We start from the raw sequence: 24,452 nt of genomic DNA on the forward strand, positions 1-24,452 counted from the left end.
AGACCAATTAATATTTATTGTAAGAAAATATTTTTAAACTTAAATTATTTATTTTTTTATTTTACTCCAAACAACATTTTAAAAATATTTAACTACTGTAATTAAACATATAGAATATTCACAAATACAATATTTCTCTTGCACAATAAAACTGAAGACGAAATGTAATAATGGTTACTACATAGTAAAAATAAATTTTTATTGTACAGCGCAGAAACACGTAAAAATATCAGCAGCAAATGTTTGTAAAACATATATTTTCGATGATTTACACATTAATGATGCAGTTAAAAAAATGTTATGAAGTATTCAAAACTCTTATTTACAATTTAATGTCCAATATATATTTATATTCCAACATAATGCCCTTATAGAAGTGCATGCACACATCTTTATTTCAAAAAGAAAATACAAAACTTCAGTGGCGGATCTAGGATTTTGGTTTGGGAGGGGCTTGACCCAGCTCAGGCTAGGCTTTATCAAGGCAAACACTAAAACAATAGTGGACCCAGATGCTTTTGAAGGGGGCTTGAGCCCCTTAGCCCCCCCTCTGGATCCGCTACTGCAAAACTTCTTAGGAAAGGGCTTGGTTTTGAATTCCATAATGCAAAACAGCCAGCATGCTGAAACTGAGCAACAGGCTTTGGGGCAGTGCCCCTGTCAGTTGTGCAGAACAATGCAGTCTTCAGTAACCTTCACTTAACATAACACTGTCTGTGGTGTTCAACAACTTTTCGTCATGTACTGTTGTTTTACATTGACGTCGTCCGGGCCTGCGGCCCCTTTGAGCCCGATACGACACCGCCCAACCACCATCTATATTCAAACCTCCCGCTCGTGCGTGCGTGTGTGCGTGTGTGTCTAGCCCGGCAAGAGGGCGCTTAGCTGCAGTGCGCCGCACCCCTAATTTGCTACGTTTTAATATTATTTGTAAACCCTTTTTGTTTTCATCCATCTTCGCCCCAGTGCTGTGTAGTTTACTTGTGTTTCTTTAATTTAAATAAGTTACCTTAAATAACTATAGACGTTGCCCGGGCGGACCCGAACAGGCACGGACTTGGACGAGGATAGGAATGCTTTTATATGAATTATCATTAAATAAGTAAATAGTAACAAACTTTCCATTGTCAGTAATTTTTATATATTTTTAATGTTTATCTGTAATTTACTCAACTTTCGCCGGGGCACGGAGTCGTAGAATACAGTAACGGTAATTGTGTTGGCGCGAAGGGCGCCATGTTGCCACCTGCGAGCGATGAGCTCAGCCCAGTCCATCTTCATCACTGACCGAGAGCAGACGCGCCAGCACCCCGGGGACCTCAACCTTTGTTCATCACTGACCAAGTAATTTCTGTATCGTTAATTCTTTTTAAATCGCTTTCGTTCGTCATCCTCGGGGCAGCTCTCGGTCAGCGGGCTGTTTAATTAATTAATTGTCTCAGTCGAGTTTTTCATCACCGTGTAATAAGTATACTTTGCAGTATGGCCACGTGTGTGGACCATGCCCTCACCTAAACCGATTCGTGCCTCAGGCTTTTTAACCGTGTAATGTGTAACGTGTAACGGGCGTGTAGAGAGACGTGTTAGTGAAATTAAATCTGGAGAATAAATATAAAGTGAGTACTTATTTAATCACGTGGTGAGTGAGTCTAGGAGTGTGGCGTGCCCGACGCCTAGAGCGGGCCAGGTCTGGGTAGCTAGGATAGAAAGGGCTGGTAACTCGTCCCCACTTGGGCTACGTCACGCCCTGAGTGAGAGACTCCGCCGGGTCCACGTGCCCTTCCACGTGGTGGCGCCCATAGTTAACATCTCGAAATCACCGGCAATGCGCGATCAGCCCTCAAATGGCGCCCAACGTGGGGCGAGTTACATCTTCCGCGAAAACCAGACCTGTACGAGCGTGTGAGATAGGCGGTTGTTACGCGGAGCGCGCGGAACTAAAGTTCGCGCTGGAACTATTGTTCGCGCGGAGCGCATAGCGGGACTCTGGCGCGCCGGCCACGTGACCAGCCGGGCGCACGCTTCCAGGAATCCGCGCACAAACAACGGACTCCGAGCGCAGTAAGTAACACAGTGCTGATGTGTTCGTGAGGACTGTTCGTGTGCAGAGTACCACGTGCGTAGACATGTATCCGTATCCGGACGAGTGTATCGGGTGTTACTTTCCCCGCCCGAGTTGGGACTTGCATGGCAGGACCGCCGCCGGATACGAGTGTGGCTACTGTACGGAGTACCGCATACACGGCGTGACGAAATGTGGAGCTAGGTCGTGTCCCGGAGGTAGTAGCGAGGGATACCGCTGCCAGGAATGTGCCGGCCTGTGGCATCGTGGCTGTATCGGCGAACGTGAATGGACCGTACTGCGCAAGTTTTTTACCTTCACGTGCGCACGGTGCACTGCCTACCTAGCCACCCAGGCGCAGTACGAGGCAGAGACGCTGGAAAATCCTCCACGACACGCCTCGACGCTTCCCGAAACGCCGACGCCGCTCACGCCGACACCGACTCCGATCACGCCGACACCACTCACGCCGAAAAAGACGCCGCTCACGCCGACGCCAACCACGCCGAAAACGACTCCGCTCACGCCGACGCCAACCACGCCGGAAAAGACGCTGCTCGACTCGCCGACGCAGCCCGTGCCAAGGACGCCGCCCGTTGCCGGAACGTCACCGCCGCACCAAGCCGACTCCTCACGCACGACGCCGACCCCAGCACCACGAAGGTACGTCCTGACGTCACCCGCACCGCCACGTGTTACGTTACCGACGCCTACCGCTCTGACAAAGACGCCCGTCGTCCTGACGCCCACGCCCGTCGTCCCGACGCCGACGGCCGCCGTCCCGACGCCCGCCGTGCCGACGCTCATCGACTTGATGTCTCCCGACACAAGTCCGATCCCGCCGCCGCCTGCCACACTGCGTTTCGTCGACCCGACGCCACTTATCCCGACGCCGACGCTCGCCGTCCCGACGCCGACAATTCCGCTTCCGCCACCTCCTGTCCTGGAGCCGCCAACCTCGGCACCTCTCGTCGACCTGACGTCTCCCGACGCTGGTCCAAACGCATCATCGCCAGCAAGACCTCGTTTCGCCGACCTGACGCCACTCATCCCGACTATGATGTCGCCTGACTCGCCGAAGCCAACCGAGCGACGCCCGACAACGACCGTCCCGCCGCAGTCTGATACGCCGTCCAGCACCCGCCTCGTGTCGGAGACACCTCCCGACGCCGGAATGACCTCGCCACCGCACCGAACCGCCGTCCCGACGCCACCAAGGTCATTTCCGGCGAAACCCGCATCGTCTCCGCCACACGACTCGCCACGGACGCCACCAGACTCGACGCCGACGCTTCGTGTCACCTTGTCGCCACCACCTGGCTTCGACGTCATCATGCCGTCGTCACCGCCACCAGAGTGCGCAGTAGCAAACGGGACGCTTTGCGACACGATGTCCAGGGCCATGACGCCGAGACGCCTGAGCGCCGCCCCGCCGCCTGGATTTGCTCCTCTGTGCCCGCCTGGCTTCGAGGCACAGACGGATGAACCGGACCGAAAGAGACGGACGCGCGCGACGCCGACGCTGACGCCGCCTACATGCCCACCTGACACGACGCCAGAATCGACCGAGGCGCCACGACGCCCGATTCCGACGCCGATCGCCGCAGTACCGGAACACCGGTCAAGTGCCCTGCCGCACGAGACGCCACTCAAATGTCGCAAGTTGGCAACATTGGGACGCCGCACCGTGAAGAGTCGCCTGAGCTCCCTACATCCGCCTGTCGCGATGCAGGTCGACGCCACGACGCCGGGACGCCCGACCGTCCCACCGCCGAACGTGACCGTCACCCGGACTTCGACACCTGTCACCCGTCTGTCACGACGGGCCGCGAAGCGCCCGCCTGTCGGCGAGGCTGAGCCGGGTCGTGCCGAGCGCCGCCCGCGCTTGCTGCCCGCCTGCCACGAGCCGCCTGACCTTGGCCGCCGCCGGCCCTGCCGGCCGGCGCCCTGGCCACCGCCGCGCTGTCACACGCAGCAGCCGCAGCTGATGCAGATTTGGGGCTCGGGACAACTGGTGGGTCACCACCCACAAGGTTAGTTAGCCAGCGCCCATTCTGTCCGTGTGTATCGTCCCCCATAGTGTAAACATTGCTCAACTGTCATTTTGTAAACATTGCTCGCCGCCATCATGTAAACATTGCTCGCCCTTCCATCGTGTAAACATTGCTTGTCCGTCCGTCATGTCAACATTGCCACCTGCCCGCACAAACATAAACATCAACATTGCCACGTGGGAGTGCGCGACGTAAACACCACAGGCAACGCCCCCCAACCATCTGTCAAACGGCGCTGTCATATCGGCCTACTTTCGGAGGGGGCAATTGACGTCGTCCGGGCCTGCGGCCCCTTTGAGCCCGATACGACACCGCCCAACCACCATCTATATTCAAACCTCCCGCTCGTGCGTGCGTGTGTGCGTGTGTGTCTAGCCCGGCAAGAGGGCGCTTAGCTGCAGTGCGCCGCACCCCTAATTTGCTACGTTTTAATATTATTTGTAAACCCTTTTTGTTTTCATCCATCTTCGCCCCAGTGCTGTGTAGTTTACTTGTGTTTCTTTAATTTAAATAAGTTACCTTAAATAACTATAGACGTTGCCCGGGCGGACCCGAACAGGCACGGACTTGGACGAGGATAGGAATGCTTTTATATGAATTATCATTAAATAAGTAAATAGTAACAAACTTTCCATTGTCAGTAATTTTTATATATTTTTAATGTTTATCTGTAATTTACTCAACTTTCGCCGGGGCACGGAGTCGTAGAATACAGTAACGGTAATTGTGTTGGCGCGAAGGGCGCCATGTTGCCACCTGCGAGCGATGAGCTCAGCCCAGTCCATCTTCATCACTGACCGAGAGCAGACGCGCCAGCACCCCGGGGACCTCAACCTTTGTTCATCACTGACCAAGTAATTTCTGTATCGTTAATTCTTTTTAAATCGCTTTCGTTCGTCATCCTCGGGGCAGCTCTCGGTCAGCGGGCTGTTTAATTAATTAATTGTCTCAGTCGAGTTTTTCATCACCGTGTAATAAGTATACTTTGCAGTATGGCCACGTGTGTGGACCATGCCCTCACCTAAACCGATTCGTGCCTCAGGCTTTTTAACCGTGTAATGTGTAACGTGTAACGGGCGTGTAGAGAGACGTGTTAGTGAAATTAAATCTGGAGAATAAATATAAAGTGAGTACTTATTTAATCACGTGGTGAGTGAGTCTAGGAGTGTGGCGTGCCCGACGCCTAGAGCGGGCCAGGTCTGGGTAGCTAGGATAGAAAGGGCTGGTAACTCGTCCCCACTTGGGCTACGTCACGCCCTGAGTGAGAGACTCCGCCGGGTCCACGTGCCCTTCCACGTGGTGGCGCCCATAGTTAACATCTCGAAATCACCGGCAATGCGCGATCAGCCCTCAACATGTTTTTGTAATGAGGGTATTTTATATCAGTGAATCTTAAAATTCTCAGTAAAATGGACGACATTATTAGGAACATGTAATTCAATTATCAACAGAGTTCATATTCGCTCAGCACAGTGAGATCTGAACACAATGGGCAGTCAATTTTCGTACAATTATCAGTTTTAATGCAATGTTGTTTGTTTACCTGACACTAAATTCCAGACCAGCTTAGAAAATACAGGTGTTTTTTTACATATTTACCAAAATATATATGCGTTATGCCTTTTGGGGAAACGAGATGGTCACCAGAAATTCTCTTAAACGTTACAACAATTTTGAATTTTATAACTGTGTATAATTTCATGCACCCACTTTCACACACAAAATTTGATATTCTATAATGATTGCTGGTCTCATTCGAAAACTCGTGAGAAAACAAAATGTCATAATGACTGTGTGTACAGCGAATCATTGGTAATGCTCTTGTATCCACTTTTCATTGACTGTGGTGCGTGGTATCACTAAGCATACTAAGCACGTCTCAGTAATGACAACACTTAAAGTCATTATTTACACTTTTAAAACTAAAATAATATTGGCTGCATTATTTAAATTATTTACAGTTACATAAAAATAATTTATGGGTTTCTATTTTTTGATCTCTTATGCTAATCAAATTTTGTGAAATGTTAAATGCCATTTATTTATCTTTGTTACTGATTTTGTTAAATTTTTGTTTACTGAATAAACCTTTAAAAAGTTTGTATTAATAAAAAAATTAATGCTTAGATTTCTGACTATTGTCACATATTCTAATGTAAATTATACTTTAAATTACAAATTATTTTTAGCTATGTTGCAGTACCTTAAATGTTATGCGGTTTTATTTTTCAATGAGACAAAGCCTTGTACCTTAACGACTATATAAGGATTAGTGAAGTGATTGTTTATAAATTACATAAAATGTAATACACAAGTGATATTTATTATATGTAAGTAGCAAGTAGGCTGAATTATATATTTTGTGAGACAAATATAAACGGTGCCACCTTACAGAGAAGGATGCTTTGCAGTGCTTTACAATGTTTAAAAAAGGCATGTTAGTTGTATTAACTGCATGTATTTTGATAGAAAGAGAGGTGTACATAATTATTTTGCACTAAGAAACACAAAGACTTATTAATGTATATAACTGAATTACGTACAAGTAAGGACCTATGAATTTTATATGCTATTATTGTAGTGTGTAGCATATAAGAGGAATAATCATATACAATGTATATGAGCATGCAAAAGTTGTTTTAAAATAAATGACCTTGAAACATTCTTAACAGGATGTATTGAGTACCATTTAAATAAAAGATTTAAGAAAAATTTACTTTTATTTGACTTTCATTTGACTTTCATTTGACTTTCATTTAACCATTTTTCTTATATAATTGTGAATAAACTTGGAATTGTTGTTGTATTATCTTCACTGCTGTCCGGGATGAACAACTGTCGTGCTCGTACAGTAGGTGGCAAGGCACATTGAGTTGGTAGCTCGTAGCTAGGTATGTCTATTCAGAAGCCAGGCACCTGATTGGCGGCTGATAACGGGTCATGTCGGCCACAAACTGAATGTGTCTGGTTGCCGATTACGTGCCTGGCTACTGAATATACAGGCCTAGCTACCAACTGGACGTGGTTTTTTAATCGACTGTCATGTGGAGATGTCCTGAAAACACATGTCAAGGCATGCAAAGGACTCGCTTTGCCTTTTAAGAAGCCTTTAGAGAATGAGAAACGCTATAACTTTACTTGTTTGTACTTGTAGAAATTATGTAATTTTTTTTGTATTTTTGTTGTTTTAATTTTTTGAACCTGTACTTTTTTTTTGGTAATTTTAATTAAAATATTATTTTTTTGTTTAAAGTAAGGATCGAACCAAGGACATTAATCAATAGAATCAATAATTACCTATCATGAACTATTAATTTTTGGTTTTTTAGAATTTTTTTTCATATTTATAGCAAAATAATTACATATTTTCAAAATGGTGGATGTGGCGTCATCTACTCTAAAGGTAGGGTGAACCCATGTGCAGTGGTTGGTGTTTTGGATTAGGTTCTTTATTTCATATTTTTCATTATCCTGCAGTTTAAGTGGTTAATGGTTTGTTGGGCTAGTCTTTGATGTCATTGACTGCCCATTCATCCTTGGGTTATACTCACAGATGTGGGGGGAAACGCAGAAAAAAAAACCACATTGTCTTCTCTTTAAATTTTCAAAGATGTTGCATCCTGAAAATGCTGTAGAAATCAAGTAAGAGACATGAAAGATCCCTTTACAGCCTTTCAGGCTGGAAGTCGGTAATATGGTGAAATTGAAACGAGAATAATTCAAGACTGGTTCTTGTAAGAGTCGAATCAATGGGTTGCGGTGCTGTTCTAGTCGTCGGACGAAATTCTCTGTCTTCGGAGGTACTCCAAGAGGGTGAATGACCCCTTCTCCTGGAGAAGGATGTGTTGAGGAGTCAGTCGGGCCGGCCAAGAATTAATCTGAGTGCTTGGTAGTACACCGTAAACAGTGACCTGAAAGTAGATTTCCATGCTGTTATCCAGATGGGAGCGGCATAAGTAAGTAGTGGCAAAAAATAGGTTTTGCATATCCATATAAGTGTCTTCAGAGGGAAGGTAGTGTGCGGCTTAAGGACGGGAGCCAGTTGCCTTAGTGCCGCCTTGGCCTTGCCAATGGAAGTCTGGATGAGGTCATAAAAACGGAGTTCAGAGTCTGGTAACACACCAAGATACCTCCCCTGGATTGTCATGCGACCTCAGTATCTGTCAGTTGGATGCTTAGGATGCTCTCATACAAAAGGTGTGAGAAGTATACGATGATGGTCTTCTGGGTACTATCACTGATGCCCATAGAGATGAAGAATCTTTGAAGAATACAGTATGCTGTTCGTAATGTGTGACATAGATCGTCGTCGGTAACTGTGGGCGATGATCGTGGTGACATCGGCATACGTTGTGAGATTCATGCGGCATGGTACAGGTATGTGATGAAGGAACAAGGCGAATAGAAGAGAGCTCAGTATGGAGCCTTGTGAGACTCCCATCCTATTGGGAAGTTCTTGGAGAGGGTAACAGCCACATTAACCCTGCATGTCTGTTGAGTGAGAAAGGACCAGAGCAGGCACAGAAGGTTGCGTGGATTCCTGTTGACATAAGCACTGTCGACAATTTGACATGATGGTTAGAGTCGAAGGCATGTTGCAAATCAAAAAGGAGACTCCCACTTCTCTGTTTTCTGGAGTATCCTTCATGAACTAACCTGGTGACTCTTGCCAATGTGTGTGCAGTAGAGCGAAATGGGTGAAAGCCAAATTGTAAATGTGGAAGCAATTGCCTTTCATTCACGACCGACCTGTAGGAGACATCGGAAAATGATACATTTAGAAAATTTGCCTATGCAAGAGAGGGGGGAAATGGGATGATATAATGTGGAGTCATCTGGCTGTTTATTGGACTTCAGAATCGGCACCACTATGGCAGGGTTTCTAGATGGTAGGAAAATGTCCAAACTGAAGTATAGAATCGAGTAAGTGTGTGCAGCACACCAGTGCTTTTCTAGGTAAGTGGCATAACAGCACATTTGGAATTGCATCATCCCTGGTGCGGTACTTTTTCTAAGTTGCGATAAGTGGTAGCGCAACCCACCCGGCGTAACTAGCCAAACATTCGGTATGTCGAGCAAAGGCAGAGGAGCTATATCAACGACATTAGTGGTAGCATCTGCAGCATCTTCTGCGGCCAACATATCCTTAAAAATATCCGGTAGCCTCAAGTTTCCTAGCCATCTTGTATAAACCATTCTCCATCACGATTCGGTGGATTCATTGTGTGTTTGGGCTTAATGCGACGAACGAATGCCCAGATGGTGTCGTTATGGCAGGCAAGGGAGGCTAGACAGCACTCAGCTTCTAGGGCCTTCCAACACCGAACCATTATTTGCACCTTCCTCTATTTAGAGTGTAGCCCTGGTGGTGCAGGGGAACATGTGTTCTTTGTCAAATACGGTGGTCGTGATCTCTCAAGACCATTGCAGTTCGCAGTTAAGTATAAAGAATTTTCGTAGTGTTAGTATCTTGGATGAACGGAATCGAGGAGACAGCCGCCTCCTTGATGACTATTGTAAACTCGGGGTGTGATGGTCTAGTTTATTGGTAGAACAGAGAGGAAAGTCGAGGTGGATGTGACGATGTGAGTAGAAATGTTTTGATCGAACAGTGTCCAGTTTGCCTTCGGGCAAGTGAACAGTGAGAAGTGGAACAGTCCGGTGACAGGGTAGTGGTCTGAAGAACCAACAGTGACGACATCGATGTATTGGATTAGCACTGCCAGCGAAGTAAGAAAAAAGTCAATTATTGTAGGTTCCCTATTGGCAGCCGCAGGGAAGTAAGTGGGGAAGTCAGGCACCTGCATCACAAATAATGTTTGTTGGAGGTAACTGAAGAGTTTCACTTCACAGCAGGAGTGTAAGTGCAACTCCATGAATGGTAACCAGCATTGAAACCACCAGTAAAGATGAGGTGGTTGTCCAGGACCCTCATAACTTCATAGCCCGCAGTTGGGAATATGCCCAGGAGGTATGTAGATCGTCACAATGATCATTGGCTGTCTGTTGATGGATATTTTTTTCACTGTTGCTTCCGTAACATCAAGCTGGGGTAACCGATGGCAATGATATTGAATAAGTTTTCGGATGAGAAGTGCGATGCTTCCTCCTCGTCTGTTACGATCTCTTCTGATGCAGGCATAGCCAGGAACGTGAACTGTTTCCATCAGTAGGAGACAAGTTTCTGTGAGACTGAGATCATCGGGGGTAAACTGTGAGATGAATTGGAATAGTCCCACAGTTTTGCTACGAACAGAGTGCATGTTTCATGTGGAAAGTTTAATCCTGCCGCCCATCTAACATTACACAGAGTTTGGTGAAGAGCACTTTAAATTTCTCGACCGTTGATTGGGCGCAGTGAAGCCATGTGATGTCATGTCTGACTACCGGTATGAAAGCTTGAAATGTGGCAAAGATTATTTTTTTCATCTACTTCATGAGGGTACGAACATCACTAAATGTTGATGGGACAAAATCAGCATAGGGAGAATCGTTGGTGTGAGGGAGAGAGGTATGATGGGTATTCACTGCTGTTGGAGAGTGTCTGCATAAGTGGCAGGGCCTAGTGTAGGAAAGTCCTCATGAGTAAGTTGTGGAGTTTTCTGGGTTTTCGCTATGACATTTCTAGTGTGTTTTTGCCGAACACAGCTTTTCTTGGAGCTCTCAACATGTGCACCTTCACAGTTTGGACAAATGGGTTTGTCAGTGCGTGGCATAGGGCAGTCCTTGCTCCAGTGCTGTTGGACACACTTCGTGCACAGTAGTTTTCGATTACAACCATCCAAGATATGTGGCTCGGCTCTCGGCTCCACGCGCCGGTGCCAGGCGCCGGAGGAACTATTATATACTACTTATTATATCAAAACAAAATAAGATTTTTAACATTTACAAGTTAAATAAGCCATAATTGTTTACTGTACTATTACACCGCAGATCTCAGTCCAAGTCGTTTCCGCGCTTTGCGTCCTTTGCGCAGAAAATGTGGCTTTCGGTGGCGTGGAGCTGCCGGAGGCACACCAGTTGTCATCCTACCAATGCTGGGCCTGGATGCGACGCAGACCATGGGGTGCTCACCCTCTTGCCATCACTGATATTTACTCCATAGATAGGTCTTTAAATCTTTTTGCATCGGCCCCATAGCTGCCCCCATCTCGGTGTAGTGTGTTTCCACTCACTGCTTAACTTAACTGTAGGCCTATAGTGTTGTGTAACCTGTTTTCAAGTTTTGTGAGTCCTACTCTTGTAGTCGACGATCCGCTTTAATGTGTTTCATCTTCAGGTAGGGTGAGTAACTTCAGAAATTTGCCTTCTTCATCAGTGCTGGGCTGTCCACGGACTAGAACGCAACCTAATCAAAATTTCACTTAATTACCTGGAGAATCTGCATGTGACTTCATCATTGCGCAGAATTGTGGTGTACTCGAACTTAATCCAACCGTTCGCGTTCCGTGCCATAAAGCGAAATTTTGTACCTTAACTTTCTATCGTCTGCATTTTTATTCATTATACGTTGACGCCGTCCCTACTGCCTGTTCTGAAATTATTATAATTAAATTACGTTAACTAGAATTTGGTCTCGAGGGCAGGGTTCTTTGCCTCGTGACTGCAAGCAGGGACGCGTCTACAAAGGGCCCCCTGGGCTTTTTTGGCCACCCAGGATGCCGTACTATTGAAAAACACACGTAAACGTAACTGGTTTTATTGCTGCGTCACACGTTACAGTACTTCACCTTGTACAGTACATCTTCACGTGACTGGCCGTATCATCGTCTACCTTCTCATCTCCGCTCACACGGCCCTCGATTGGCGGTACTGGTTAGCGTCTGGCGGTATTCCGGGAGACTACCACATCGAGGGGTGCAGGCTATCTTGAGAGCGACGACGACGATTAAAGCACGCTGCGAATTTAGTGATTAGGATGTGGTGGTCCGGGCGGTACATTACAAAGAAAGTTCACTAGTTACGGAGTGAGGAGTTACAAAAAAAAAACTAAAATTGACACTTACACATGGGTGATGGCAAACACTAACACTAACACTTAAATCTGGTAATAAAGTTTACTACAAGAATGTCTCGGAGCTCGGGATGATACTAGTCCCTCCCGTTCTGGGAAATTACGTGATAATCGAGGCTCGTCCTCGTGGTAGCGCGGGCCACGTTAAACTGGGTACGGGCGCGGTGGTACCTGACGTGGTAACTCACCCGCGACCGCGGCACATCCCAGGATGTGATGCGTTATTAAGTTTGAGTTCGCGTTAGGCGTAATGCCGCCCCGCGTGGGCAAAGTTCAAGTTCTCCGTATGGAGTGATAAAGCGTGAAGCGCAGGCACCTCGGCGGGCTGCCCAAAACACTAAGATTTACGTAGCACACGGAAACGACTCGTAGTCGAGTCACACATTTTACTGACGGACCGTACGACACGTCATATGGCCGATTTAGGGCCGACCGTGGAGCAGAAGAACGGATTAACTATTGAAGCTACATGCTGATTCTGGCGCGAAAAGTTGGAGGTTCCACGTGCGCGGGGCTGCCGGCCCTAGTGAGTGCTGGAAGGCTTCTGAAGATTCTCCCTGGCAGCCCGACCAGGGAGGGGAGGAAAATCCGCGGGAAGCTATGGAGTGTGGGAAGATGATGCTGGCCAGTTTTGTGAATGAAAAGAGTTTACAACTTCATTAATTAATTATTAAGAAATATTTTCATATTAAAAGTTTTAGTTCGTGTTTGTTATTTAAATTGCATATGCACTGAATTCCCTTTTGCGCATTGCCACACCCGGCCGGGCGTTTCGTATACACAGCCAGCCGTGACTTACGTCACGCCGTTCGAGGCACTGCTCCCCCCTGCACTATGCTACACGCGCGGGCGTGTTCGTAGCACTGGCACTGATTCAGGTGTTGATGACACATAACGCCCTGTGCTCTCAGAGGGAGCACCGACGGTGGCGTTAACGTCAATGTGATGTTTAATCTTCTTTTTGTTGTTACTCAATTAGTGTTCATCGTGTACTATGTCATGGATGTAACGTGTACTTGTAACTGATTCTTTGAATCGCCCCCCTACTGCCTTTAATGTACGTTGGCCGACAGTCATTCTCATCTGCATTTCTGCCTTCGTCATAACCATATTGCTTGTACTCTGTAAGGATATAGGCCGTGCTCTGGCACCAAAACGACGTGGACTGGATGCTGGTGTAACACGATGTACAGGATGTTCTAGATTTAATAAATGTGCAACTTTCAGATGTACTTACATTCTTTAGTTCATTCACCGCTGTCTCTAGCCACATGGCCAGGAACCCCTCTTGAGATCCAGATGATCATAAAATTCTATCACTGCAATTGTGAGACAGCCGGAATGGCGACAAAACATACAGACTAATTAACATTCTCAATTTTTAAAACTATAGTTTTGATTTCTAAACAAGGTAATATAAGTTTATAATAGTTTATAATTAATTTAATTAAATATACATTTCTACCTCAAATTTTTGACGCCACTCCCGCTGCCTGTTTTGGTTTTTTAATTAAATATTAGCGTTGGAAAGAATCTCAGGGGTTTTAACGGGGGTTCGGCCTCGTGGCTGCAGGCAGGAGCGCGTCTCGGTTCGGAAATTACCTGGGCTGTTCAGGCCACCCAGGACGCCTGGTAAATGAATGGTAAACGAGTTACAGGGCACTGCACTTTATTCAGTATTGATACACTTATTCGTCCCGATACTGGCCGCGTCCGTTGTCGGACCGCTGTGACACGCGTATCTCTGAACGTAACGGCGCGCGCGACCAAGATAGATTGCAAAGTAATATCGACAAGCTGAAACGGTGGATTCTCGTCCCTATGAAAGGTTTGGCAGATAGTCACGGAACTGGTGTTGCCACAACTTAGGCTGACATGTAAACACGTAGAGAAGTTCCTATGTTCAGGATTGTTTGCAGTCTAGCCTGCGACGAAATATTAATGTCTCTAAAATTACGTGGATACGCCGGCTGGAGACGTACATGCAAAAGTCTCTTGGAAATGAAAGTTATTTAGTTAAAACACACGTTACAAATTACACGTTTAGAATGATGATAATTAAAAGGCGACAGTCAGTCAGTAGCATTCAACACTCGTTACAAAAAGCCTACGGTAATAACGATTAACTGGCTATGAAGCCGAAAACCGCGTAACACTATACGCTGTCCTTAAACTGGACATGATATTACGTAGAACATGAGAAAATTCCCTGTCGGGATAAAAATTGATAAGTTACGAGTCGCACGAAATATCGTGCGACTGAGGTGGGGTCGGCGCCGAGCAAGTTAAAGGATTTTAAAAGACTTGCACTATTGCTGATATGGAGATGAAGCGCGAAAGTTGATGGCCCGACGTTCGCGGAGCGCCCGACCCCTTCGAGCTGCTGACGGTAACTGAGCGCGAGACCGCCCTGCGGCCTCGCGCCTAACCACGTGGAACGCGGGAAAACCGACCCGGCCAGTTTTGGACTTAAAGACAAGTTACACAATATATGCTTATAAAACAATTAGACATAATTTCCCTTACATGAATCCTCTTTTAAATTGTTATTAATTTAGTTGTTTTAATTTGACAAAATAATTATACAATTAATTAGGAGCATTGCCACACCCGGCCGGGCGCTGACGTCGCTCTGGTGTTCGTCGCGGCGCACTTTCACACACTCGGCGGACATCACGCTCAGGCGTGTTCGATGCACTTAGGAGCAAGTGTTGCTGTGGCATAACGACCTTTGCGGACCAGAGGGAGCACCGGCGGTTGGCGTCATTTTAATTTTCAGTAACTATAGACATGATTGACACTGAAGTTATGTAAAACAAACATGCAGTGCTAGTGACATTTTACAGTGATATCATAACTTACCAATAATATTTGCCTCCTGAAAGACATTAGGGAGGAGTTGGAGAGTTTGTTTGGGCTCAAGGGGCCTATGGCAAATTTCGTAATACGATCCCTTTTACAATATTTGACTATAGGCCCAAGGAATGGTTTAAGATGTTTTCTTTCTAGCAAAGAGTAAAATTAAACATACTTTAATTTTCTTCCGCCCAGTATCATTGGCAATACCATTAGAAATTAAAAATAAAAATAAAAATTGAATGTCATTTAGTTCAAGGAAACATTTTCATATGTCGACAAGAAATTTTAACAAATTTTCTTTAGTTCCAACATCCCCTCATAGACTGCGATGGTGTCCAGAATTACTCGCCATGTTTGTTTTTTACTTCGCGTATATGGTATTGAATAGATTTAAGAAAAGAAAATTGTGAGCACAGTTTTTGTGAGAATAATTTGATATTCTATTTCGGTGAGTTGTAAACAAAGCGTAACAATACATCGCAGTTCTTTTTGAGTTTTTTTTCTAGTATTGGTTGTGGAACGTGAGTAAGTACAACATTTTGTCGCATCGATTTGGGCAAAAGAAAGGATTCCATTTGGGCGATACTGTGTTTGCAGTGGACTGTCTAAACCATGCCGGGTTTAGAGTACACTCGATTTTTTTAAATTATTAATGTTGGCTTTTAATTATGATGTGTGGAAGTTTACGCAAATTAAAAATCTTCAGTTTTTTATTTCTAAATGAAATCTGTATTTGTTTGTTACTTAATACATTAAGATTATATTTAATAAACTTGACAATGGGCTAGATTATAAATAATGCGAGAAATAAAACACTACCATATTGTGAAAAAGGTTTTTTTTTTAAATATTAAAATATGGTGTATAATATTTTGGTAACTTAACAGGGTAGCAGTGTATAGAAAATAAGGCAAATAATAGGTTAGGTACAAAGTGTTTTAAATTTAATGCATATTATTAATGTAACCAACTTAACCAATCTTTCACCTTAGTAAAGCATGTGATGTTTGACCTTCAAAAAGCTAATGCTCATCCAAAATGGAGCAAGGTAACTTAATGGATTATTTTATGTTTTACTAATGCAAAAAATATACCCAAAATTGTTTTTGGAAATACTATTCCTTGAGTTATGAAGATGATGTAAATTGAGGGTCATCTAAATTATTGTAAATGTTTATGAACATAAATTGAAAATTGATTTAGATACAAAATTGTAATGTATGTTCTTCACATTGAAATAACTTGAATGTAAAATCATCTTTATATAAGGTATTTTTACTGTTAACCCTGATGAAGTAGTTGGGAATAACTGCGGAAATTTCTGAGCTAATGCCCTGGGAATAAAAATGGTGCAGATTTTCGGAAACTCCTCAATCCGCATACCAAGTAAAAATTTCAATACTCTTCAGCTAGACCAGTCAACCATTGAATAATGATACAAATGGGGTCCAACCTATTTTTTCTTGCAAATGGGAAACGGGGTGGCTGTTGCAGTGACATGTGAGTTTTTTTCAAGGTTCTTCCTTTTCCTCCAACCATTTCGTCAGTGCACCAGTCTTATGTCACTTCTCATTGCCTGGTTATGACATTAGTGTTGACGTGTCAACACTATTCATTCTTTCTTAACCTTTCAGCACATCTGATTGTTTACAAGAGACTGTTACAAAGAGAAATTAAATTATCCAACGTAATTCTATAAAAGGATATTTTTGATGTCAATACGTCTTTAAAATTTCTTCATAGTGGGAGGTAATTCAAAAAACAAATGTTAAGTTCAGGGTATACAGTTTGGTGTTGCAGCTACATAGCTATTATCTCCAGCCAAAATTTAATTACACCACTGGATAGCTAAAGGATCAAAGAATTTGTTACGCTAAGTGAGGACTGTGACGCATTGCATGCGGTGGAGGGGGAAGCGCCGCCATTTTGAGGTTATTTTGCTGCGTTTTGAGATTTCCATTTAGTATAACTTTTGACTTGGAGAAGCTACGACGTTTGTTTACGTTTCAATCGTCAGCTCTCGTCAAAATCTATCAATTTCATATTGATACATAAAACACTCGTGTAAAATAGTTACAGTGAATATACATGGTGTTAAAATTAAAAAAAAATATATAATCAAAAATATATAATGTTGGCCTGCACGCGACTTCTGAGCATTCAAACATGATGATAACATACATCAAATAGCGTAGTTTATATTTTGTATAGAAAATATTACCTGTTACGTACACGTATTCACGTACAACACACGGCCGTGTCCATGACACAGCCACACCCCATTTTTACTTACAATATTTCTTCCTATTTCTTGGTGGTAGGCAATTTTTTTTATCCTGTTTCGTGTTTATTTTTTGACATTTCTCACCGGAGAAAAGATTAGTCAGTCCATTTATTTCATATTTTTTGTTGTATTGCTAGGTTCCATTTCGCCATCAAAGATAGTCAGTGTTCCTTTCACGTAGCATTAGAGAAACATTACCCTTGGGGGGGGGGGGGGGGGGGTGAAGTCAAGGAGAGTTTTTACTCTATTTGGCACACAGAAAATTGGCAATGTTTAACACCAAAATATCAGTGCATAGGAATTTGTAATATTACTGAAGATCTTAGTACTTTGCTACTTAAATAGCAATACTAATATCCTGAAGGTTTTGAATTCTCTCTGTGTGCCAGTTTGAGCATACATCCCTCATAACAAATTGTTCCTGCACCAATGGTTTGCAACATGAGAAGGCATCTAGGTTGGTGTTACTAAAGTCGTTGAAGCGTTAACTTTTATCTGAGGGATTCTGGTTTGATCTCTGAGTAAGGCAAGATGTGTGTGGCATTTTAAAATGTAATATACTTTACCTTGTAAGCAGCCCACAATTAGGGCGCGGTTACACGGGAGTCTGAACTACTTCAGGTGAACATGTTCAGCTGTTGAGTGCGGTTACACACAGTCTGAACATGTTTCGTTCGAGGCCATTTCTCATTTAACTTAAACAGGTTGGCAAAGTAGTTCAGATCGACATATCTTCTACATTAGCCTCTGATTGGCTGTTTAGAATATAGTCTTTTGCAGAAATTCAAGATGGAAAGTGTTTCTGGCACAAGTTCGAGTAATACTTTACCGAATGCAACAAAAAAAATCAACAGATAATTATATATATATTTTAATTGATCCTGACCTTAATTTTCTTAAAATTGAGATAGGTACTCTTGCTCAAAAAATAATAAAAAATAAGTTTAAAAATTTTACTGTGCATGTTGTTTGAATTCCCGATTTGTAAAAAAATATTGAGCAATATGTAAACACATTCCATTTCTGCTGATAATGCTGTATAAACAAGTGAGAAAATCCCGCGTTTTCTGGATACAATTACAAAATAGAGATCAATAACACAGTCATTCGTTGACAGTAGACAATCGGTTTTAGAGCTAAACACACTTTTCAGCAACTACCGTGTAACCGTACACTTTCGCGTTTGTAAACGTGTTTACTTAAACATGTTCACCTGAAGTAGTTCAGGGTCCCGTGTAACCGCGCCCTTAGTCATTAGCAAAAAAGTGAAATTAATAAGCCAAAATAAAAAATCTATCATCACTCCATAATTTTCTATGCCAGCATTTCTTAAAATATGCATTTCATTATCACTGTTTGTGAGAATTTTTCTGTAGGAAAGGTTTCCTGAAAGCTTTTTTCCTTCCTTGGGCAATGAAGATGTATTTATAGATTTGTGAATAATTTACCTGGACAGTAGCTTATACTGCTGGGAGAGAATGCACTACAGAGTAAAGTTATTTCATGATACGTAGACGTTCAATGACATATAAATGATTTGAACTTCGTGATAGTGGAAAATGTTCATTCACAAACACTGTGTTGGATGATCTATGCATTATTATTATTATTATTATTATTATTATTATTATTATTATTCCAAGATAATGTGATTCTAGTATACCTCCATTTAATTGCAGTGAATTCAAAAATTCCTTCTTTTGTTTTTAAACCCTAACTGCATATCAACGGAACTTATTAAGAACCCTTCATTAAACTTTGCGACACTTTTTTCCAGCAATAAAATAATAAAGCCATCCTTTAAAGTCCTACAGCTGCACGAAGCACAATGAAGAGCCAGTAGCCAGCAAACTGCTTCGCGTGTGGAAGTGACGGGCACTTCTTGCTCATGCCGTAGTCGCCCTAGCTTCCTCTCTCCCTCCCTTCTCGACAGTAGAAATGACCCCAGCTGGCTAAACCTTCCACGTGTAAAAGCATAACATTAAAATTTAAAACAATAATGCAATATGTCTAATGTTTTTGTAGTTGTATGAATCATCAACCAAAAATTGTTTTACTTAAAAAATTAATTATTGATGTAGCATGCCTGTTTTGAAAATTTTGTTTCACTTAGATACCAAAGCTCTTTGAATAGAAGTATTTAAGATAAAAACAAAATTTATGTGTTTATAATTTATGTTCAGAAATCTGGTATAAAAATTAATGTTAATTGTGAGAATACAGGTTTGTAAAGGATAGTCCAAATTAATTAAATAATGTTTATTTATTGCCTAATATTTGCACTATTTCCTAAATTGCAACACTCTGGATGACTGCCCACAAATGAATCACACTTTCATAAGTCCACTATTCACCCTCCCCCACATCTCGGTCCCGACTCGCGGCTGCACACACACAGCCCGTCACGCGCCGCCTGCTGCTCCGCGCCGGTGGTCCCCACCGTGTGTAGGCCCTGCCTCTGGGTTCGTCCGTGAACAGGGACACAAGTGTGGCGCCCTAGTTGCCACTTGATGCGACGGTGCTCTGGGAACCGGCACAATCCTGGCTGGTGGACTGTCATGTAGGGTGTCGCAGGGGGGTGGGAGTGGTTTCCCCTGGGAGCCAGCCTTGTAATGGTGTTGTGCAAAAATACATGTATCAGTTTTTTTAGTATAATTTTTAAAGTTTTTCTGTGTTTTCTAGAAATTTTAAATAAAAATGTTCTGTAACTTAGTTTACAGGAAACCAAAATAATAACTTCTTATCTCTATAAACAATATAAATACTACTTATTTTTGGTATTGTTTTACGTATTGCATCATGGGAGGGATGCTTGAAACAAGTGGGAAGAAAATTGTAACTAAGGAGAGAAATAATGACTGCATGTGTATATTTATATCAAGTTAGTATGAATAGTTTAATTATAACTGTACAATTCAATATATGAAAACTCTGTAAGGCATTAAAGTTTGCATAGGACATGTACAAGACAGAATAATGTATAAGCAAAATCTCTGTTGAACCTAGCATTATATATTATTTTTTCATTAAACATATTTTAAATGTCCACACATAAAAATGTCTACCTCATATTAACTATGGATGAAAAATCAGAGTGAAATTTATTATTTAATGTTATACGTTCTGTACCACCACTTGACATAGGTAATGGAAACTATGCCACATCTCTTCTTCTTGTAATACACATCTGTCCTCTAATGGTGGATGCACAAAGGAATGACTTCGACTCCTTACGCCGCAAAAAGTTTATATCAAACTAATTTATGGAGCGATCTACTTTTGAAACTATGCTGCCAACATAATGAGTTATACTTTTTGAACTAAATCTAACCAATGCAAAATAACTGCATTCAAATCCATGACACTTGCTCATGATCACTATTATCAGGTGTAAATGCCTCATCTTCACTGTCAGTCAAGGATGCATTTACCAGCCTTGTACATTTTTCTTGTACTGTCTTCTCTCGAGCCTGTTCTGTTTTCTTTTTTATTCTTGCAGCATTGCAAATACCTCCGATATGCCTTTCGTCTGGCGTAAAAGTTTAAATTTTAGAGCAACCAGGCCTTCATCCACCTCTTGCAGTCTTCCTCGGACCAGCCTTTCGAAATGGGCGTAAATCGTGTGGACTTCAATGAGCGTGAGAGTCTTGCACGGAAGGAATCTGGCTTGCCGCATCAGTAGTGTGAGAACCATGATCATCATCATCAGATAATGGAGGGTGAGGCCTGTCAGTCACATTGGCACCTAGGAAGTCTGAATCTTCAAATATGTCGGCACTACTTAATAATGTTCTCAGAATTAAACTCTTTAGAAAAGGACTGTTTAATAAGAGCAGGAATGTCTCGAATTTTCATTGGTTGTGCTGGGTGTTTTACTATGAAGTTGTCTGCAACCTGGTTTAAATGAACCGAAAACAGATTGGTCAAGTGGGTGTAACTTGTGAAAGATCTAAAGGCTTACACTATAAATATGTATATATTTTTTTCCCTGCTGATCGAACAGTAGAGCATTTCTTAACCTCACAGAGCACAGCTGAACGCACTCTTTCAGGCAAATGTTTCTTCCGAACTCTTCCTTCCTTAGACTTCTAAAAGAACTGCATTCTGAAATATGTTATAATATATATAATATATGTATGTATGCAAAATAACTATACTTAACTTCATTTTAAATATACCATGGGATGAATTTTGTAAAATTGTAGATACATTACATCAATGCTTAGCACATAACTAATTTGGAGTTTGTAGCCATGCAAACTAAAATCATTTATCATTTGGATCATTATAATTTCTTATCCTTAAATAATGTGCATTTTTGATCATTTTAAAATACATAACCTAAAATAACACGAATTTTTGGTTTGTTTCGGTCCACTTAACCTCAACAATATAAAGGTTTAATATATTTATTAAATTTTTTTAGGGGAGGCGTGACTATGTGTTCAACCCTCCCTTTGTGTCAATTTTGTTGTTAATCTCAAATAAAACAATTAAAACTTTGACATGATTAGAAGTGTTATACATAAAATTGTAGCTAATACATAGTCCAACATTATGGTCACTAAAGATTTAAATATCTTAAGACAAAATAAATTGTATTATCTTACAAACTTTTGCTGAAACTTGCATGAGAAGTTGAAGTCTTCTTAATACCAGAGCTCAACCATAACAGGGAGTTTTCCCTCCAAATACCTTCAGGGTGGCTAACATTATTGTAGGAACTTAAATAATACCACCAATGGGACAAAAATGTCTCTGAATTGTAAATTTCATGGTGGGTCATACCTCCCTTACTCAGTCACAGATAAACTATTACATTACTTATTCTTGAATGGTTCTGAAATTGTTTGACACCAATTAAATTGAGGTAAATACTTTCATAAATTTAATTAACTGTACATTAAAATGAGTTCATACTTTAGAATTATTTGTGTTTACTGTTTACTAAACTTTTTTCATGCCAGCGGGAAGTAGTAAAATTCCTTTGATGAAATAATTTTCACAGTAGGTAGTCTACCTAGTGAAATGTATCCATAACATAAGTCAACAAGAAATCCTCTCATTTTTATAAAAGAAACAAATAAAAGGCAAATTATGTATGTCTCTTATACTAAAAGTTTTGCAATTCTTGGAGTTTTTTCACTCTTTTAAGAGGTAATGGTAGGTCGTAAATGAAATTATGTAACAATTCACTTTATAAACATCTGCCTGTCAATTATGTTAATAATCAACAGTTTGGTTTAGCAAAAAAAAAATGGACAGCATACTACTTGTATTAAAAATTTGGTATCACTTAGTGTGCATGTATTTTTTAGCAGTAATAGGAAGTTGTAAATGCTGGTGTATTTAATATGACTACTTTCATAAGATGTCAGGCTACTATAATTAATTTCATGGATAAAACTTTCTTTATCTTACAGGAGGTCAAATATTTGCTGGGGGGAGGGGGGGATTAACATTTTGGGCGCCAAAGGTTAACGGGCAAGGGAGGCATTTTAAAGCAAAACTGCTATTTATCACAGTGGCATGTACTGACTTTTCTCGATAATTGCTTGACCATTTTTAATTTTTCCTGATTTGTATTGTACTGGTTTTATATATATACTCGTAGATACCCTGGTTACACAGAAATAATATTTTTTCATTCATAAATTTTCATTAAATGCTGTAATTTCACATGAAAATTGAAGTTTCATATTAAAAAAATTTGAACCAAGAGACATACTGTGTCAGTGATTACTTACCACTCTTGAAAGAGATCTGCATATCTTCCTGGGGAACTATTGAGGCAACAAAAGTACAAATACTGGTTTTCAATTTTACAGCATACTGCTCTGTTTTCTCCGTGGAGTGGTTTCATGAACCTCATTGAGTACCTAACTTGTCTTCACACGTGAAAGTTCAGGTGGACAGCGGACAGGGCGGCCTCCGACTGGAACAAGTGGGAAAAGTCTGGGAATTTAAAACAATCCAGGGAAAAAACTGGAAAATAAGGAAATAGGTATGTTTTTAGGGGTCAAAGAAATATTTGAAGAAAAAACAATAATTAACTAAAATTATTTTAGTCTCCATCATGATGCTTTCTTCGATGACCAGTTGTTATAAAACATGAGTTTAGCTGTGTTATTTTTTAAATTTTGTCTGCATATTAAAAAAAAAAAAATTATTTTTTTATATCACTTTACTATTTACTCCCTTTCCCATCTCGACCTGGTAACGAGATATCCAAAACTGTGTACGGTACCGGTAGCCATGTGTAGTTCATGAACGATCTCTAAGTTTTGAACTAGAGTACTCCGTGACCAGTTCATTTTGATGTAGTAAATTGTGAGACCAAACTTGAGCAAAATACCCATTTAGTAAGCCACAAGAAATAACTCATGTTGAACTACCAGTTCACTGGAACTGTGTCCTGCATATGATAAACTGTGCATCATGCCGTAACGCATGATACTCCATCGAGCATGAGCAATCGAACACAGTGTTGAGAACGCAGGACCGCGACACGCGCCAGGTTCGGGGCTGGCTGGCGGCCACTCACGGCCACTGACGTGAGGCATGCCACGCGTGCCTGGCCGGAGTACAAGGGTCGTCGCTGCCCCCTCTCCCTTCCTCACCCCGCGCAACGTCCTGCCTCGGCGCCGTTAACTATCGCTGAGCGGCCTCGGGAATTCCGCGGGCCGCTGCGCCACGCGGAGTGAATAAGCGACGCCCTGCTCGACTGTTCGGGCGTAGTGTCGGCCCGGGATGACGCGACTCGGCACATCTGCTCTCGCAGATTCGAGAAGGACGCCAGAGTACTTGAGCCGCGACATCGACGAAGAGGGTGAGAGACCCCCTCGAGAGTGGCGCGAGACTGTGTGTGTGTGTGTGGACAGGCGCGAGGTGAGGGACGAACCAGCTCCGGTGAGGAGTGCGAACTGCGGAACTGACAGACACTGAGTGACTCGCGAACATACATTTTTATGTGTGAGTGATTTGAGATCGGACATTTTTATTATCATGTATGTAAATATTAGTAATCAATAAAACTGTAATAAAAACTTAATTGGGCTATCCCTTACGAACCCAGTTCTTGCCCACATTATTATAAAATCGTAACAAGCAATGTTTTAAGGTAATATAATCTAGATTATTTGGTAAATCATTCTCCCAAAATTTAAATGACATAATATT

General features: G+C 42.3%; 1 protein-coding gene across 4 annotated transcripts in view; it reads left to right on the forward strand.

Annotated features, from left to right (window-relative positions):
• Positions 1–15,315: 15,315 nt before the first annotated feature.
• Positions 15,316–24,452, forward strand: part of LOC134535417 (transcription factor 20-like) — a 36,068-nt gene continuing 26,931 nt past the window's right edge. The window contains exon 1 of one of the 4 annotated variants that reach the window (XM_063374496.1): positions 15,316–15,437. Coding sequence is in view for 2 of the 4 variants with exons in the window: in XM_063374495.1 (XP_063230565.1) it covers positions 16,015–16,037 (23 nt within the window). In the remaining 2 variants the exon portion in view is untranslated. Of the gene's footprint in view, positions 15,438–15,459; positions 15,515–15,546; positions 16,038–24,452 lie in introns of those variants that run through there. The other 3 variants (XM_063374497.1, XM_063374495.1, XM_063374494.1) reach the window with 3 other exon arrangements.

This window comes from Bacillus rossius, chromosome 8, assembly GCF_032445375.1.
Source record: "Bacillus rossius redtenbacheri isolate Brsri chromosome 8, Brsri_v3, whole genome shotgun sequence".
Classification (NCBI taxonomy): domain Eukaryota; kingdom Metazoa; phylum Arthropoda; class Insecta; order Phasmatodea; family Bacillidae; genus Bacillus; species Bacillus rossius.